Source organism: Hippocampus bargibanti, linkage group LG07 (genome assembly GCF_051943395.1).
Source record: "Hippocampus bargibanti isolate YZ-2025 linkage group LG07, ASM5194339v1, whole genome shotgun sequence".
Lineage (NCBI taxonomy): Eukaryota > Metazoa > Chordata > Actinopteri > Syngnathiformes > Syngnathidae > Hippocampus > Hippocampus bargibanti.
This window is the reverse complement of record NC_142740.1, coordinates 6,529,761-6,548,272: the sequence shown is the minus strand read 5'-3', so window position 1 is coordinate 6,548,272 and position 18,512 is coordinate 6,529,761. Positions and strand designations below refer to the sequence as shown.

General features: G+C 42.3%; 1 protein-coding gene across 1 annotated transcript; it reads left to right on the top strand.

Annotated features, from left to right (window-relative positions):
• The first annotated feature begins 12,820 nt into the window (after window positions 1-12,820).
• igfbp1a (insulin-like growth factor binding protein 1a) lies at window positions 12,821-17,067 on the top strand. The gene is made up of 4 exons (XM_089001058.1): window positions 12,821-13,393; window positions 13,493-13,662; window positions 14,000-14,128; window positions 15,142-17,067. The coding sequence occupies exons 1-4, from the start codon at window positions 13,015-13,017 to the stop codon at window positions 15,250-15,252; spliced, it is 789 nt and encodes a 262-aa protein (XP_088857184.1). The 5' UTR covers window positions 12,821-13,014; the 3' UTR covers window positions 15,253-17,067.
• Window positions 17,068-18,512: the final 1,445 nt, after the last annotated feature.

The following is an 18,512-nucleotide window of genomic DNA, read 5'->3' as shown; positions in this document are numbered from 1 at the left end:
ATAAAGGTATTCTGATTCTGATTCTGATTCTGAATAGACAGCTAATAGATAGTTGTGTAACTCGGATAGAAAGCTAGCTAGCTAATAGACAGCTAATATAATATAGCTAAGTAACTCGGATAGAAAGCTAGCTAGCTAGCTAATAGCTTCACTCAACCTGCAAGTAACTCAGGTAGAAAGCTAGGTAGCTAATAGATGGCTAATAGACAGCTAAGTAACTCGGAGAGAAAGCTAGCTAGCTAATAGATAGCTAACAGATCTCTAGCTAGGCCTTCACTTAACCCGCAAGTAACTCAGATAGAAAGCTAGCTAGCTAATAGACAGCTAAAAGATAGCTCACAGATGAAAGATTGTTTTGGGTGCGAACCGACCTCACAAATACTTTATTTTTCTAGAGTTGGTTATCATTTTTCAAATGTTAAAAGTTATCATGAATTATTAATTACAGCAAATTATTTATATGCATGCTAGCTAGCTAGCTGTTAGCTGTCTAGCTGGCTGGCTGTGAGCCGGCGAGCTGTTGGCTATCTATTAGCTATTTATTAGCTATCCATTAGCTAGCTGGCTAGCTATTAGCTGTCTAGCTGGCTGGCTGTAAACTAGCTGGCTAGCTGTTGGTTGTCTGACTATCTATTACCTATTTATTAGCTATCCATTAGCTAGCTAGCTAGCTAGCTTTCTAGCTATTAGAGTTACTTCTGGGTTGAGTGAACGCTGGTGCGTGTGGCTGCCGCTGCTCACCCACAGAAAAACTTTATCCTGTGACTGTAAAGTGACCTTGAGAGTTTTGAAAGGCGCTGAGGAATGAAATGTATTATTATTATTATTATTATTATTATTATTATTATTATTAATTTAATAGATTTTTCTTTTTGGGTGACTTGATCGTAGTTAGTTATTTGTACTACTTTTGGCCGAAAAAGTTTATTATTGGGCAACGCTACTCATTCCTTGAATACATCAGTTGACATATAAATCGAGAATAACAACCCGCATTACGGCTGTGGGTTTCCTGCGCGGATGTTGACTGCCCAAACGCGGGAGCGCCAAAGAAAATATTCACGGCATCCGTGATAAGAGTGCAAATGTTTTTGTTTTATTGGTTTTTTTTCGAGTTCGTCGACAGCTGCGGAGAAGCAGCGGGTTCGTCAGCAGGCCAAAGTGTGACCAGGATGCCACCACGCAAAGTTTCCTCACATCCTTGACTGGAAATGTCGCTAGATATGGACATCAAGTACAGGAGGGGGACGGGGGAGGGGGAAACCCGGACGTGTTTTGACACCTTGTTGCGAGGCGATGCCGTGCGGGTGTGCTTTTGCGGGTTTTCACGTCACCGGCTCCATCTGGGAACAACGTTTGTGCAGCTTAGTGTTATGCAAGACTCAATTTGAAATGGTAAAATACGGACATTGTTATTTCCGGGAAGCTGCCGAGCGTGTGTTTGGAACACGGAGGGAAATCGGAATACCCGAATAAAAGCCACAAGGCGCACCGTGGGGTGGAGGCGCTTATCAGTCTCTCAACAAAGCAATTTTTTTACAGTGTTTTGTGAACGTACCTTGGGCGGTTTTTAGAACATGGGAGGAAATTGGAGTACCCGGAAAAAAACCACAAGGCGCAACGTGGAGTGCAAAGCGCTAATTGGCCACTTAAAGAAGCACATTTTTTAGTGTCTTTCGTGAACCTGCCAATGTGTGTTTTGGAAACACGAGATAAAATCGGAGTACCCGGAAAAAAAGCCACAAGGTGCACCGTGGGGCGCAAGCGCGAATTGGCTGCTCAATAAAGCAATTTTTTTTAGTCTTCCGTGAACCTGCCGTGTGTGTTTTGGAAACGAGATGAAATCGGAGTACCCGGAGAAAAGCCACAAGGCACACCGTGGCGCACAAGCGCTTAATTGGCCACTCAATTAAGCAAATTTTTTAGAGTCTTCTGTGAACCTGCCATGTGTGTTTTGGAAACACGAGATGAAATCGGAGTACCCAGAAAAAAAGCCACAGGGCTCAACGTGGGACGGGGTCACTAATCGGCCACTCAATTAAGCCCTTTTTTATAGTTCCATGAACCTGCCTCACACCTTTTTTGAACATGAGAGGAAATTGGAGTACCCAGAGAAAAGCCACAAAGCGCACCATGGGGCACAAACACAAATTGGCCACTCAATTAAGCATTTTTTTCGTGTTTCATGTACGTGCCATGTGTTTTTTAATAATAATAATAATAATAATAATAATAATAATAATAATAATAATAATAATAATAATAATAATAATAATACATTTCATTTTCAAGCACCTTTAAAAACTCTCAAGGTCACTTTACAGTCACAGGATCAGTTTTTCTGAGCAGCGGCAGCCACACGCGCCAGCATTCACTCAACCCGGAAGTAACTCATATAGATAGAAAGCTAGCTAGCTAGCTAATTGAGAGCTAATAGATAGCTAGCCAGATGCTAGCTAGATAGCAAGACAGCTAATGGATAGCTAGTGAGATAGCTAGCGAGATAGCCACCCAGCCAGCCAGATATCTAATAGATAGCAAATAGCTAGCTAGGTAGCATATGAGCAAAATTGATAACAACGGCAGTTTAAGGCAAGAAAAAAAACAATACAAATGAAATACAGTGATACCTTGGCTTACGAACTTAATTGGTTTCCAGAAAGTACGTGTAAGGCGAAAAGTGTGTATTCCAAACATTAATTTCCCATAGGAAACCATTAAAATGAGAATAATCTGTTCCCAGGTCCCCATAAAACATCATTTTCTACTAAATAAGCCTTAAAACTACACAACATTTTTAAACACAAGATGAAATCGGAGTACCCGGAAAAAAACCACAAGGTGCACCCTGGCACATGGGCACTACTCGGCCGTTCAATGAAACAAATCTTCAAGTTAACACAAGTTTTTTTTCATAACAGACAGCAGGAGTTGAGTCAATGAAAGTTGTTGGGTGCCCGTTTACAGAAAAAATGCGGGTGTACAGGTGGTGATTCTGATTTCATGCTGCTTATTGAGTCAATCAATCCCAGGTGTAGCGAGGGAGTGAATAATATAATCCATCCATCATTTTTCCCCGTACACCATAAATTGTTCTGTGGGGGTGGGCAGCTATGATGTAACACAACCACCCCCCCCCCCCCCCCCCCCAAAAAAAAAAAAAGTCAACAAACTTGTTTCTCAGCCTGCTTTCCACGAACTTGAATACGACTCCCAAAAAAACACAAACACTCCATCTTTGATTAGCAGCGCGACAAAAAAACACAAAACATCCTTGGACGAACGACTTTCTAATCAAGGACCCCCCCTCACCGCCCTTAAACCCCCCCCCCCCCCCCCCCCCCGTGTTGTTCTCTGCGCCGAACGTGTTGTGTTCCCGGCAAACGTACGGGTGCAAAAAAACACGACGGGGTCAACGAACTCGGCGTTGTGGAAAGAACACAGCTGAGCGTTCGTTGTCCCACTCCTCCCCCGCGTTGCTTTGGCCTCCAACAAGGAATTTGACATCCAGATCCAAACACCAACAATTTTTGGGGGGTTTTGTTTTGGCTTCAAAACATCAACACGTAGTCCGACTTCTGACTGGGTGCCGCTTTATCGGCACCCAAACAAAACCCGAACAAATCCGGTCATGGCGCTCTTTGCTTTTCAATTCCCGAATAAATTCGTGAATGGCAGTGAATGAGTTAAACAACATAAAAAAATGTCAATTTTTGATGGTAAACTGAATTGGTCGAGAACTGAGAAATTCAAACACCAAAACAACATTTCTCATTAGAATCAATGTAAAAATTGTTAATCCGTTTACCTGAATTTCGGTCGTAAACTGCGGCATTAAAACCCCGACATTTTTGGGCGGAAACCAAATTGGACGAGAACCGAGACGTTTGAAGTTTGAGATTTGGACTGTCGTCGGAAAACAAATATGGCAGCTCAGATAGAAAATATAATAATGTTATAATAATATATAATATATAATAATAATAATAATAATAATAATAACACATCATTTGTAAGCACCTTTCAAAACTCAAGGTCACTTTACAGTCACATGATCGATTTTTCTACGGGTGAGCAGCGGCAGCCACATGCGCCAGCGTTCACTCAAGTAACTCAAATAGATAGAAAGCTAGCTAGCTAACAGGTAGTTAATAGATAGCCAGCCAGGCAGCCAGCTAGATAGCTAATAGATAGCCAGCCAGACATTTGGCTAACTAGCTATATAGCCATATAGCTAATAAATAGCCAGCTACATAACTAGCTAGCTAGCCAGATAGCTAATAGATAGCAATAGAAAAGAAATGGTTCAGGTAGGTCAGTTTGCTCCAGAACCGATTTTTGGTTGTAAACCCAGACATAAAAAAAAACTGCAATTTTGGTCGAAAACTGAATTGGTCGAGAACTAAGAAGTTGAAAAACCAAAACAACATTTCTCATTATAATCAATGTAAAAATTATTCATCGGTCGTAAACTAAGGCATTAAAATCCGATTTTTTTGTTCAAAAACCCAATTGAACGAGAACCGAGACATTTAAAAACCCAGGTTGGACTGTCGTCGGAAAACAAATATGGCCGCTCACTGTCACGGTTGGCAAGGTGGTGATGGCGGGTGCGGATCCCAAAAAGCAGGCAGGAGGGAGCAGGAGGTTGTTTGACAAATTGTATTAAAATAAAGTCAGCAGGAACAAAATGTAAAACATCAAAATCATCTGAACGGAAAAAATACAAAGTAGCAAAAGAAGACCAAAAGTAAAAGTCCGCCAAGGTTAAACAAACACATACACAATGCATGCAGCAAACAAGCAGCAAACAATGAACCGACACCGGATGGTCGTGCCGGGTGTCCTTTTAAGTGTCAGTGATTAAACGACCAGCACCTGCGAGGCTGCAAGCAGGGCTGACGTCGCTACCCGCTGGTCGCCAGTCTGATCGGGATGACCAGCACCTGTGCAGGTGCGGGCGGGGCCGACAGCGCCCCCCGTTGGTCGCCAACCAGATCATGACACTCACATGAAATATATGTTGGTCTTTGAGAGCCGGCCAGTGTCGGATTCACGCGGGTGTGCATTCCCATTGAGGGTGTGGTTCCTTTCTTCTTTGTTTCGGCGGACGACATTTTCGTTTCGTGAACGTTCACGTTTCAAATTCGCGATTTCAGGTCATTTGTTTTTTTCCATTCACTGATTTTTGCTAACGGCGAATAAATTCACAACGTTTCTTTCACAACTACAAAATCATTGGCGACGTTGAAAGATAGCCAATAGATAGCTATTAGCTATCTATTGGCTTTCTAGCTAGCTTTCTATCTATTTGTCTTACTGTTCTATTTAAGTTACTTCCGGGTTGAGTGCATTTGACATCTAGGCCTTCAGTAGTGCTATGTCTAAATCCATCCAAAAATTAAGAACGACTTTATGATGATACAACCTTGACTGCAGCAAAAGCTACGACTACTGCGACTCTTCTATTTTCGTTTTTTTTTAAAGAAACAACGGAGGCTAGCTAATGGATAGCTAATAGATAGCCAGATAGCCAACAGCTAGCCAGCTAACAGCCAGCCAGCTAAAGAGCTAATAGCCAGCCAGCTAGCTAATGGATAACTAATAAATAGCTAATAGATAGCCAGATAGCCAACAGCTAACAGCCAGCCAGATAGACAGCTAATATGATGCCAGCTAGATAGCTAATAGCTTGCCAGCCACATAGCCAAAAATATAAATATGATTTCACACATCCTCATAACTAGCTATCTATTAGCTATTTATTTGCTATCCATTAAATAGCTAGCTGGCTTTCTATCTATTTGAGTTAATTCGGGGTTGAGTGAACGCTGGCGCATGTGGCTGCCGCTGCTTTCCCACAGAAATACTTTATCCTGTGACTGTAAAGTGACCTTGAGAGTTTTGAAAGGCGCTTATACATGAAATGTATTATTATTATTATTATTATTATTATTATTATTATTATTATTATTATTATTATTATTATTATCTAAAAAGTTACTGTTACAAATTAGATAGATAGCTATTTGCCTACTAGATAGCTAGCTAGATAGCAATATAGCTAATAGATAGCTAGCTATCATTTCATACGCATTAAACAGTGTGAATATCCTCATATTAATACTACTACTACTACTACTACTACTACTACTAATAATAATAATAATAATAATACATTTAATTTCTAAGCACCTTTCAAAACTCTCAAGGACACTTTACAGTCACTGGATTTTTTTTTTGTGTGGGTGAGCAGCGGCAGCCATTCGCACCAGCGTTCACTCTAATGTGTTTTTCTTGATTACTTTTTTGGGGGGGTGGCAGGGGGCTATAATTTGCATTTAATTTCTAAGCGCCTGTCAAAACTCTCAAGGTCACTTTATGATGGTGTTGCCCAGAAGGAATCAAAATGATCAGAGTGTCGCGCACCCACATTTCGGGTCTGGATAAGAAACCCGGATTTCAGTTTTTCCCGGAGCCGTTCATGAGAACGAGGTGGATTGAGGCCAGCGCGAGTCTGCGGCGCAGACTTCCTCCGGCTTCTCATTAGCGGCACAATGAGAGAAGGAAACAAACGCGGCTAAACATCGAGTCGCCCGGAGAAAAGCCACGCGGCGAAGGAAGCCCGAGACAATGGAGGCTGGCACATGGGAGCGCTGATTTCCTGGGTTTCCCACATCCACGAGGTGCGCAAACACGTGCGGCCTTCCCAAACGCGAAAGCTCGCATTTAAACATCCTGCGCCGTGTGACCAGTCGGCCATTTTGCCCGAGATCCGCCATTTTGACCCCAAACTGGATGACATTTATTTCCAGATTAACTGCCAGACAATGTGCAAAAAAGTGTCCACTCCAGTGCCAGGGTTTTTGTCATTGTCACTCAAATTCCAGGACCCATAAATTATTGAGTTTTAGGACTACATACACATTCAATGCGGCGTAAGAAACCTTAGACCGTCTTCTTTCCTCAGAAAAAAACAGTTAATTCCTAAAGGATATGGGTCTGGAGTTATCTGAGCTTGAAATGTACAAAATACAATGCAATCCATCCATATTGGTTTATATGGCGCTTGACCAACAACTGAAGCTGGAATAAAGCGCTAACATGGAAAAAAGGAAATGCTGCCCCCAGGTGGAAGGGGAAAAACATGACAGAGGTCTGACCAGCGTCTTATAGGCACCGAAGCAAGAAAAAACTGATTTATTCCCAAATTAATTTTGTAAGTTATGTGGTTCTGGAGTTATATGAGCCTGAAATGGGGACGGCTATCCAAAATACAATACCTACATATTGGTTTATAGAGCGCTTTAACAACAACAGAAGTTGTAACAAAGCGCGAACATGGGCAAAATAATAATAATAATAATAATAATAATAATAATAATAATAATAATAATAATAATAATAATAATAATAATAATCCATTTTTTATAAGTGCCTTTCAAAACTCTCAAGGTCACTTTACAGTAACAGGATAAGTTTTCATAGATAGTTAGCTAGCTAGCTAGATAGTTAGTTGGGTAATACACTGAATGTCACTATAAAATACAGATAGAAAGCTAGCCAGCCAGCTAGTAGACTGCTAATAGATAGCCAAAAGATAGCTAGCCACCTAGATAGCGCTATAGCTAATATATTTCTAGCTAGATAGTTAGTTGGGTAATACACTCAATGTCATGATAAAATACTGATAGAAAGCTAGCCAGCCAGCTAGTAGATGGCTAATAGATAGCCGACAGATAGCTAGCTAGATAGCTAGCCACCTATATAGCTCTATAGCTAATAGCTAGCTAGCTAGATAGTTAGTTGGGTAATACACTGAATGTCACTATAAAATACAGATAGAAAACTAGCCAGCAAGCTAGTAGATAGCTAATAGATAGCCGACAGATAGCTAGCTAGATAGCTAGCAACCTATATAGCTCTATAGCTAATAGCTAGCTAGATGTTAGTTGGGTAATACACTGAATGTCACTATAAAATACAGATAGAAAGCTAGCCAGCCAGCTAGTAGACTGCTAATAGATAGCCAAAATATAGCTAGCCACCTAGATAGCGCTATAGCTAATATCTTTCTAGCTAGTTAGTTGGGTAATACACTCAATGTCATGATACAATACAGATAGAAAGCTAGCCAGCCAGCTAGTAGATGGCTAATAGATAGCCGACAGATAGCTAGCTAGATAGCTAGCCACCTATATAGCTCTATAGCTAATAGCTAGCTAGCTAGATAGTTAGTTGGGTAATACACTGAATGTCACTATAAAATACAGATAGAAAACTAGCCAGCAAGCTAGTAGATAGCTAATAGATAGCTAGCTAGATAGCTAGCAACCTATATAGCTCTATAGCTAATAGCTAGCTAGATGTTAGTTGGGTAATACACTGAATGTCACTATAAAATACAGATAGAAAGCTAGCCAGCCAGCTAGTAGACTGCTAATAGATAGCCAAAAGATAGCTAGCTAGATAGCTAGCCATCTAGATAGCTCTATAGCTAATAGCTAGCTAGCTAGATAGTTAGTTGGGTAACACACTGAATGTCACTATAAAATACAGATAGAAAGCTAGCCGGCCATCTAGTAAATAGCTAATAGATAGCTAGCTAGATAGCTATCCACCTAGATAGTTCTATAGCTAATAGCTAGCTAGCTGGCTAGATAGTTATTTGCGTCATACACTGAATGTCAATAGAAAATACAGAGAGAAAGCTCGCCAGCCAGCTATGAGATAGCTAATAGATAGCCAACAGATGACACGCGGGCTCGGCTCTGCGGTTTTGGGCTCGGGCCGCCATCCAGCGGCGTACATCGTCGCTGTGTCACTTGACCTGAGATAACTTCGTTTTTGCTCCCGGGCGCCCGTCGCCATCCAAACATTCCGGGCCGGGATTGGCGTTTGCTCAAAAAAATGCTGTCAACAAACTCCAGTTTCTCCTTAAAAGCCCCTCTGAGTTGCTCGTTCGGTGGACGACAACGCTCCCTTTTTTAATCCCCCCCCCCCACTGAAAGAAAATCCATCTAATCTAAGGCAGCGGAGTTTTACAAACGGTGCGTCAAGCACAAACTTGTTGGAGAACTTTTGCGGTTTGGGAGTTGCGCATGTGGGCTATGCGTGCATCATCTAATTTATGTTCCGGCGGCTACTGGCAGCGCAGAAACTCGCACAAAGCATATGGGGGGTGGGGGGGGCTCATTCTTAAATGCTGGTTCATCTGAGGACTCGCTGACACAAATTTAACGTCGATTGGAGGAGGCTTGCAAACAGAAGATTAAAAAAAAGAACTGTACAGTGAGACCTCAATTTACGAACACCTTAATTTACAAACTTTTCGTCTTACAAACGTCAAATTTATGAAAATTAAACCTTATAATAAGCACTATTTTCATCATACACACCCACCACGGTTGCCAGAGTGATCTTCGGCGGAAGCACACGACCGAACAGCACCAACAGTCCTTATGGAAGGTGACTCTCCTTCCATAAGGCGTCAACGACCGTCAAAAAAGTAAATAAAACTTAATTTTACAGGACATTTTATTTCTTTAATTACAGTCCTCATGCAATTCCCTTTGACCTTTGACCTCCAACGCCATTCCATTAATCCATAAATGACCATCACAAATGTAAATAAAGCGACTTTATGAGACAATGCAGTTTATTTCTTTCATTGCAATACAATAGCACATGTATTATACATAGAATAAGGTATGTTGTGTGTAGTTTTACGACTTATTTAGTTGAAAAGTATATTTTATGGAAACCCGGGAATGGATTATTCCCATTTTAATGGTTTCCTATGGGACAATGTTTTTTGAGATACACACTTTTCACCTTACACACTCTGTCTGGGAACCAATTAAGTTCGTAAATTGAGGTCTCACTGTATTGTCATTGTGTAAGGCCTCACCGACCGCAGTATAAGGCCCAATGTAAGATAATGTAAATATAATATACAGGCTATAAACGAATAAAACGTTTCCATATACAGTCAAACCTCGGTTTTCAAACGTCTTGGTTCTCATCCCATTCGGTTTTCAACCAAAAATGTCATATTTTTTATGCCCCGGAATACAACCGAAATTTGGTTCTCAACCAAACTGAGTGCATCTGAATGCATCACTCGACTACCCTCCGCTTCCTTATGTCACATCTTCCTCATTGTGACCGACGCATTAATATTGTTGTTGTTTAATTTTGGCGAAAACGCAGACATATTTGGTTAAGATCTCCTGAATAGTATGATTTTAAAGCAAGCAGAGGATGGTTTGAAAAGTTAGTGTGCCCTGTGTTGCCCAAAGACAGCTGGGATAGGTGCCAACACGTCCCGTGTCAGAAAGAAAATTGGTGAAAATAAAAGTTTGTTTTTATAGAATTTTACACATGACCTGCTCTATTATTAAGTTTTTATCCGGTTTATGCGATGAAATAGTTAAAAAGTTGTTTTCTGGATTTTGAACGGATTAAGATTTTTTACATTGATTTTAATGGAAAGTGCTGTTTCGGTTTTTGAACAAATCGGTTTTCGAACAGTTTTCTGAAACGGATTATGGTCGAAAACTGAGGTATCACTGTACATATATTTTTTTTTACTATTCCAAATATAATATATAAATGTAGACCAATGTCCAAATGTATTTCCTTAGGTATTCCAAATTGCTCTTGACTCGTTGGGGAGACCCCATAAAACTTGCAGCTCACGTGACCACAACAGTTGACAGATGATGCAATCCGGGAAAGCGGTTGCATGAGCCAATTGCCCGAGGGGGTTTGCAGGGGGGGGGAGTCTCGGGGTTGTGAAGGGGGGGGGGGGGGCGAAAAACGCCTTGACACGAAGGAGTGATACGCACGTGGTGGGTGGAGCCAAAATAATAACATGCTTGTGAGGAAGTTACACGGCGGACGTGACTCGCTTTAGGTGGCAGAGACCCCCCCCCCCCTCCGAGAACCCCCTCAAAGAGTGCGAGGGACGTGCCTGCCGACACGTATATAAGGTCAGCAGCCCCCTCCCCAAAGTCCTTTTTAAACGAGGAAACAAGACATTTCAACCGGATTTGACTTGCTGGGGTGAGGGGAGGGGGGTGTCTATCCCCCCCCCACCTCCCTCTGGCGCTACAGACCGGATTTCAATAGAGGGGGACAGGAAGCGTCAATGACGCAACAATTTGGACACAATCGGGGTCTCCCTCGCACGGACGCGATTTCGACAATGTCGTATTGGGGGGGGGGTGTCGAGGGGGGGGGGGGGGCAAACGTGCGCGACCGCATTTTCGCTCATTACCGTGACGAGTTTCCCCGAACGGGACATTCAAGTTGGCGGAGAACTCAATGAACGAGGGGGAGGAGGAGGGGGGGGGGTTGCTCGAAACAAAGGGGGCTCATTCATCCGAGCGACCCCCTCTCCCCCCATTCAAGTCAAAGTGTATCAATTATGCTCATATGCTAGATAGCTTTCTATTTGCTATCTATTAGCTAGCTGCCTGGCTATCCAGTTAGCTATGTGGCTAACTATCTATTAGCTATTATCTATTAGCTTGAGTTACTTCAGGATTGAGTTAACGCTGGCGCGTGTGGCTGCCGCTGCTCACCCACAGAAAAACGTTATCCTAGAACACACATTCCACCATGATGTCCCTGATCCACTGGTGGAAAGACGCTTTGATCCTCTCCTCTTTCATCTAGAACTGCTTCATGTCATCACAAAGAGGGTACAGCAAGTCCTGAAGAATTAATGTCTCTCTGTGTCTTTGTTTTGTCATATTGTCTCTATGCTGTCATGTTATTTGTTATTTAGTTTTTTTTGTTCTTTTGACTTCAAGACGGCGCCTAAGAGTGGCTGCCTTTCCAGCAGCTCATGTATTTTGTTTTTCTACTTTCATTCCTTTCATAACTTTGCTGCTGTGAAATGTAAATTTCTCCACTGTGAGACTAATAAAGGCAAATCCAATCAAATCCAATCCAATCCTCTGACTGGAAAGTGACCTTGACAGTTTTGAAATGCGCTTATAAATCAAATGTATTATTATTATTATATCTAGTTGCTATCTATTAGCTAACTGGCTGGCTGGCTATCTAGTTAGTTAACTATTAGCTGGCTGGATATCTAGTTAGCTATCTGGCTAACTATGTATTAGCTAACTATTAGCTAGCTAGCTAACTTGAGTTACTTCCGGGTTGAGTGAACGCTGGCGGGTGTGGCTGCCACTGCACACCCACAGAAAAACTTTATCCTGTGACTGTACAGTGACCTTGAGAGTTTTGAAAGGCGCTTAAAAATGAAACGTATCATTATTATTATTATTATTATTATATCTATTAGCAAACTGGCTAGTTGGCTGGCTATCTAGTTAGCTGGCTATTAGCTGGCTGGCTATCTAGTTAGCTATATGGCTAACTATCTATTAGCTATCCTTTAGCTTTCTATCTATTTGAGTTACTTCCGGGTTGAGTGAACGCTGGCGCATGTGGGTGCTGCTGGTCACCCATAGAAAAACTTTATCATGTGACTGTAAAATGACCTTGAGAGTTTTGAAAGGCGCTTAAAAATGAAATGTATTATTATTATTATTATTATATTGCATACTTCCTTGCTCGTAACTCGAAACAGCGGCCGCGACACCCCCCCCCCCCCCTTCCCCGCGAGACGCGCTTCCTAAATCAATATTGACGTGACGTGTTGTATTCAAATGAGCCGCCCTCGGAGACCCCCCCTGCTGGACGCCGGCGGGCCAATAGGAACGCGGGGCTCTCGCTACACCTTCTTTTCTCAAATCATTCACAACGCCGATGCGTCAAACGCCGCACGACTATAAATAGGGAAGGCTCCGTGAAAGCTACACACACTTTCATACATTTCCGCCTTCCCCGGCTTCAAAAAAATCAAAGCAAAAAATCGAGTGGACGAGATCACGCCTGGCGACAATTCTCACTATCGCGTTTTTTTTTGACGGCGTTGCGGGTGAAAGAAAAAAAAGAAAGAAAGAAAGAAAGAAAGACTTGGACGGACGGACGGACATGGCTCCGGCTGGATTTGACATGAAACGCGTCGTGGTGGTGGTAGTGGCGGCGGCGTGCTCCGTGCTGGCCGCGGGGACGTCGGGGTCCCCGGTGGCGGCGGCTCCGGAGCCCATCCGATGCTCCCAGTGCACCCCGGAGAAGGTGAGCCAATGCCCGCCGCTGGATCCCGGCTGCCCGGAGGTGCTCCGGGAACCCGGCTGCGGATGCTGCCCCGCCTGCGCCCTGGCGGCCCAGCAGCCGTGCGGCATCTACACGGCGCCCTGCGGCTCGGGGCTGCGTTGCTCCCCGAGACCCGGAGACCCCCGGCCGCTGCACTCGCTCACGAGGGGGCAGGGCGTGTGCGCGGCGAAAGCGACCGCCGTGCCGGAGACTCGAGGTAACGCGCACGCACGCGCGTGGCGGTTCTTTTAATCCCTTTTTTCCCCGATATCGCCTTTTTTTTCGGCGTCGCTTTAACCCGACGTCCTTCCTCCAGATCAAGGCGAGCAAGAGGCGCAGATGGAAAACGTCGCCGTGGTGTCGGAACCCGGCTTGAGTTACTACCTCCCCGGCCAGAATAGGCCGTACGACCCGAGGGCGGCTGCGGACGCCCAGGAGAGCATGAAAGCCAAACTCGTCGCCATTCACAAGAAATTAGTCGAGCAGGTGAGAGGAGCACTCGGTGGGATTCTTCTTTTTTTTTTTTTTTGGGGGGGGGGGGGGGGGGCGTAGCGGGGGGTAAATTTCAATCACTCTGTCACTGTAAAGTGTCCTTGAGAGCTTTGAAATGCGCTTTGAAATAAAATGTATTATTATTATGTATTATCATTATTATTATTACAGTATGTCATCCGTCCGGATTACGTTGCTAAAAGTTTGAAGCGAGCACGAGCACTTGACGACCGCTAAGTGGAGCCCGCGGATATGAAAAACCGACACGCCGTCTCGATTTGCGGAAGGTTTTTGATGGAAGTTTTTTTGTCCCCCCACGCTCCCCCCACAGGGTCCTTGTCACATCGAGCTACAAAGAGCCTTGGAGAAGATTGCCAAATCCCAACAAAAACTCGGAGACAGGATGACCAGATTCTACCTCCCGAACTGCGACAAGCACGGCCTTTACAAACCCAAACAGGTAAGGACGTGCGTGTGCGCGTGACCAGGGGAAAATAGAAGATCACCAAGACCTCGATATGACGCAATTCATCTGCGAGCGATTACAAAAAAAATGAAAAATACATTACTGCTACTACTACGACTAATGATAATAATAATAAGAATCATCATCATCATCATCATATAATAATAATAATAATAATAATAATAATAATAATAATAATAATAATAATAATAATAATAATAATAATAATAATAATCCACTGGTGAAGAGACGCTTTGATCCTCTCCTCTTTCATCTGGAACTGCTTTATGTAACAAAGAGGGTTTTATGATACAAAGAGGGTACAGAAAGTGCTTAAGAATGAATGACTCTCTGTGTTTTTATGTTGTCATGTTATTTGTTATTTAGTTTTTTTTTGTTCTTTTGACTTCAAGACGGCGCCGCGAGAGTGGCTGCCTTTCCAGCAACTTTGCTGCTGTGAAATGTAAATTTCTCCACTGCGAGACTAATAAAGGCAAATCCAATCCAATCCAATAATAATAATAATAATAATAATAATAATAATAATAATAATAATAATAATAATAATAATAATAACAATACATTTTATTCATCAGCGTCTTTAAAAAACGCAGAAAGTCACAGAATAAGATTTTTTTCCTGCGGTTAAGCAGCGGCAGCCTGACATGCCAGCGTTCAATAAACCCGGAAGTGACACACAAAAAATAATATAATAATTTATATACACATTCAAATAAAGTAAATACAAACACTTTCAGCGTTTTAAGAAGCTCGGGTGGTAGCTAATGACTGTGTTTGTTAAATTCACGAAACAGCGTCGTCGTTTTGTTGCTCGAATCGTTAAAAACACGCGAAACGGCGATTAACCGTGGTTGATGCCGTCGCAGGTTTGATGACACGTCACACGACGAAAACATTATTTGAACGCGGAATGTGTCGTGATTTCACCTGCCAGGTTAAACGATTCTCAAGAACAATGTCGTTGCTTGTTTGTTTCTTTGTTTTAGTGCGAATCGTCTCTGGATGGTTCGAGGGGACGATGTTGGTGCGTGAACTCATGGAACGGCAAGAAGATTCTGAGCTCCGCCGAATTGGCGGCGGATTCCGAGTGCTCTTAAAAAAAGGAGGAAGGAGCGCGTCTCCCAAAGAAAAAAGAAAAAAGAAGCGAGCCACTGACGTTCCATTTTTGATAGCGGTTTTATTTATTGACCTGGTCCTTGGTGGTGTTTTAATCAGGTACACTGTCATTATGGGACGACCCTTGACCCCCCCCCCCCTCCCTCTCGTTCCTTCTCCGACGTCTGTCCCAAAGAGAAGAGAAAAATAATCTATTTTATTTCTGAATGGAGATTTTAAAATATCGATACATTTACTTTTCACTCTTATTTATTTCTACTGGGTTGAATTTGTGCTGTTGATTTTGTGTTATTATTATTATTATTATTATTGGTATTTATAATTTTGTGTTACTGTGGTTTTTTTTAAAAGCTGTTTTATGTGCATTTATTTATCTTGCCCCTGACTAACTCCATTGCAGAGTTGAATTCGTTGTACCTTATTCGCTGGCTGATGGCTATCTATTCGCTAGCTAATAGCTATCTATTCGCTGGCTAATAGCTATTTATTCGTTAGCTAATGGCTATCTATTCACTGGTTAATTGTTATCTGTTCGCTAGCTAATGGCTATCTATACACTGGCTGATGGATATCTATTTGCTGGCTATTAGCTATCTATTCGCTAGCTATTAGTTATCTATTTGCTAGCTCTTAGCTATCTATATGCTCGCTCATAGCTATCTAATCGCTGATTAATGGCTATCTGTTCGCTTGCTAATGGCTATCTATTGGCTAGCTAATGGCTATCTATACACTGGCTGATGGATATCTATTTGCTGGCTAATGGCTATCTATTCGCTAGCTAATGGCTGTCTATTCACTGGCTGATGGATATCTATTCGCTGGCCAATGGCTATGTATTCGCTGGCTAATGGCTCTCTATTCACTGGATATTAGCTATCTATTAGCTGGCTATTAGCTATCTATTCGCTAGCTATTAGCTATCTATTCGGTAGCTATTAGCTGTCTATTCGCTAGCTTTTAGATATCTATTCGCTAGCTATTAGCTACCTATTCGCTAGCTAATAGCTATCTATTCGCTAGCTATTAGCTCTCTATTTTCTAGCTAGATTGATATCTATTTGAGTTACTTCAGGGTTCAGTGAACGCTGGCGCGTGTGGCTGCTGCTGCTCACCCACAGAAAAAAACTTATCCTGTGACTGTAAAGTGACCTTGAGAGTTTTGAAATGCGCTTAGAAATCAAATGTATTATTATTATTATAAGTTGTCAGGGTTTTTTTTAGTTTTGTTTTATTTTGAAAAGCCAAGCAGGAATGAAAAAAAGCACTGAGTGTCCAAATGTCTGTTGTCGTTTGTGTTTTTATATGTATACACAAACACATCCTTTTTTTTCATTTTCGTCTTTTTGGATGTGAATCTCCCATCAGCTCTTGTCCGATGGATCTGAACTTTGACCCCCCTCTTTCCCCTGCTCCCAGAAAAAAAAAATCCCACAGTTCCGCGAGTCACACAATTCCGCTCAGACGGGTATTCTCAACATTGACCTACCTCCAAGTACTTACGTCTCCTCTCTCCAATGTGTCTTGTGACCCAAAATGGCGATTCTACCTTGTATGTCGTTGCTGTCTGTGACGAACACACGACCACATCGAAGGAACACCCCCCCCCCCCCCCCGCGCCGCCGTTTCAAGCCATCGTTTGCTCCTAATCGACACGCTGCTGTTGGAGAGGATTGTTCATGTCGATCCCAAAGAGACTAAAAAAATGCTCGCTCAACGTTTTTTTGTAATTGAAATGTATGTCTTGGAAAAAGAAAAAAAAGTGATATATTTAATAAAAACAAGATGTAACCCCATTTTTGAGATTGGGTGTGTTTTTTTGGGTCTTGTTATTAGCTAGATATCTGTTAGCTATCTATTAGCTAGCTAGGTTTCTATCAGAGTTACTTACATTAGCTAGCTAGCTTTCTATCTGAGTTACTTCCGGGTTGAGTGAAGGCCTAGCTAGCTAGCTATATGTTGTTAGCTATCTATTAGTGAGAAAGCTTTTTATCCGAGTTATCTATCAGCTGTCTATTAGCTAGCTAGCTTTCTATCTGAGTTACTTTCAGGTTGAGTGATTGCCTAGCTAGCTATTTATTAGCTATCTATTACCTAGCTAAATTTCTATCCGAGTTACTTAACTATCTATTAGCTGTCTATTAGCTAGCTTGCTTTCTATCAGAGTTATGTCTGGGTTGAGTGAAGGCGTAGCTAGCTATCTGTTAGCTATCTATTAGCTAGCTAGATTTCTATCCGAGTTACTTAGCTATCTATAAACTGTCTATTAGCTCACTAGCTTTCTATCTGAGTTACTTCCGGGTTTAGTGAAGGCCTAGTTAGCTATCTGTTAGCTATCTATTAGCTAGCTACCATTCTATCTGAGTTACTTAGATATCTATTAGCTGTCTATTATCTAGCTAGCTTTCTATCTGAGTTACTTCCGGGTTCAGTGACGGCCTAGTTAGCTATCTGTTAGCTAGCTACCATTCTATCCGAGTTACTTAGATATCTATTAGCGGTCTATTAGCTAGCTAGCTTTCTATCTGAGTTACTTCCGGGTTGAGTGGAGGCCTAGCTAGGTATCTGTTAGCCATCTATTAGCAAGATAGCTTTCTATCCGAGTTACTCAGCTATCTATAAGCTGTCTATTAGCTAGCTTTCTATTGGAAATACTTCCGGGCTGAGTGAAGGCCTCGCTAGCTATGTGTTAGCTATTTATCAGCTAGATAGCTTTCTATCCGAGTTACTTAGCTATCTATTAGCTGTCTATTAGCTAGCTAGCTTTCTATCTGAGTTACTTCCGGTTTGAGTGAAGGCCTAGCTAGCTATCTGTTAGCTCTCTATTACCTAGCTAGCTTTCTATCTGAGTTACTTAGTTATCTATTAACTGTCTATTAGCTAGCTAGCTTTCTATCTGAGTTACTTCTGGGTTGAGTAAAGGCCTGGCTAGCTATCTGTTAGCTAGCTAGCTTTCTATCCGAGTTACTTCCCGGTTGATTGAACGCTAAAGCGTGTGGCTGCCGCTGCTCACCCACAGAAAAACTGATCCTGTGCCTGTAAAGTGACCTTGAGAGTTTTGAAAGGCGCTTATAAATCAAATGTATTATTATTATTAGGGGGTGGGGGGCGTCTAAGTTTAGACATTTGGTCCGAGGACGTTGATCCGTCCGCCCGCCGGCGCGCTACCTTTTGACCTGCTGTGTTTGTCCTGGTGGGGCTTTGGAATTTGCCTCAACCTCGGGTGCCCGCTGCCAGCCTG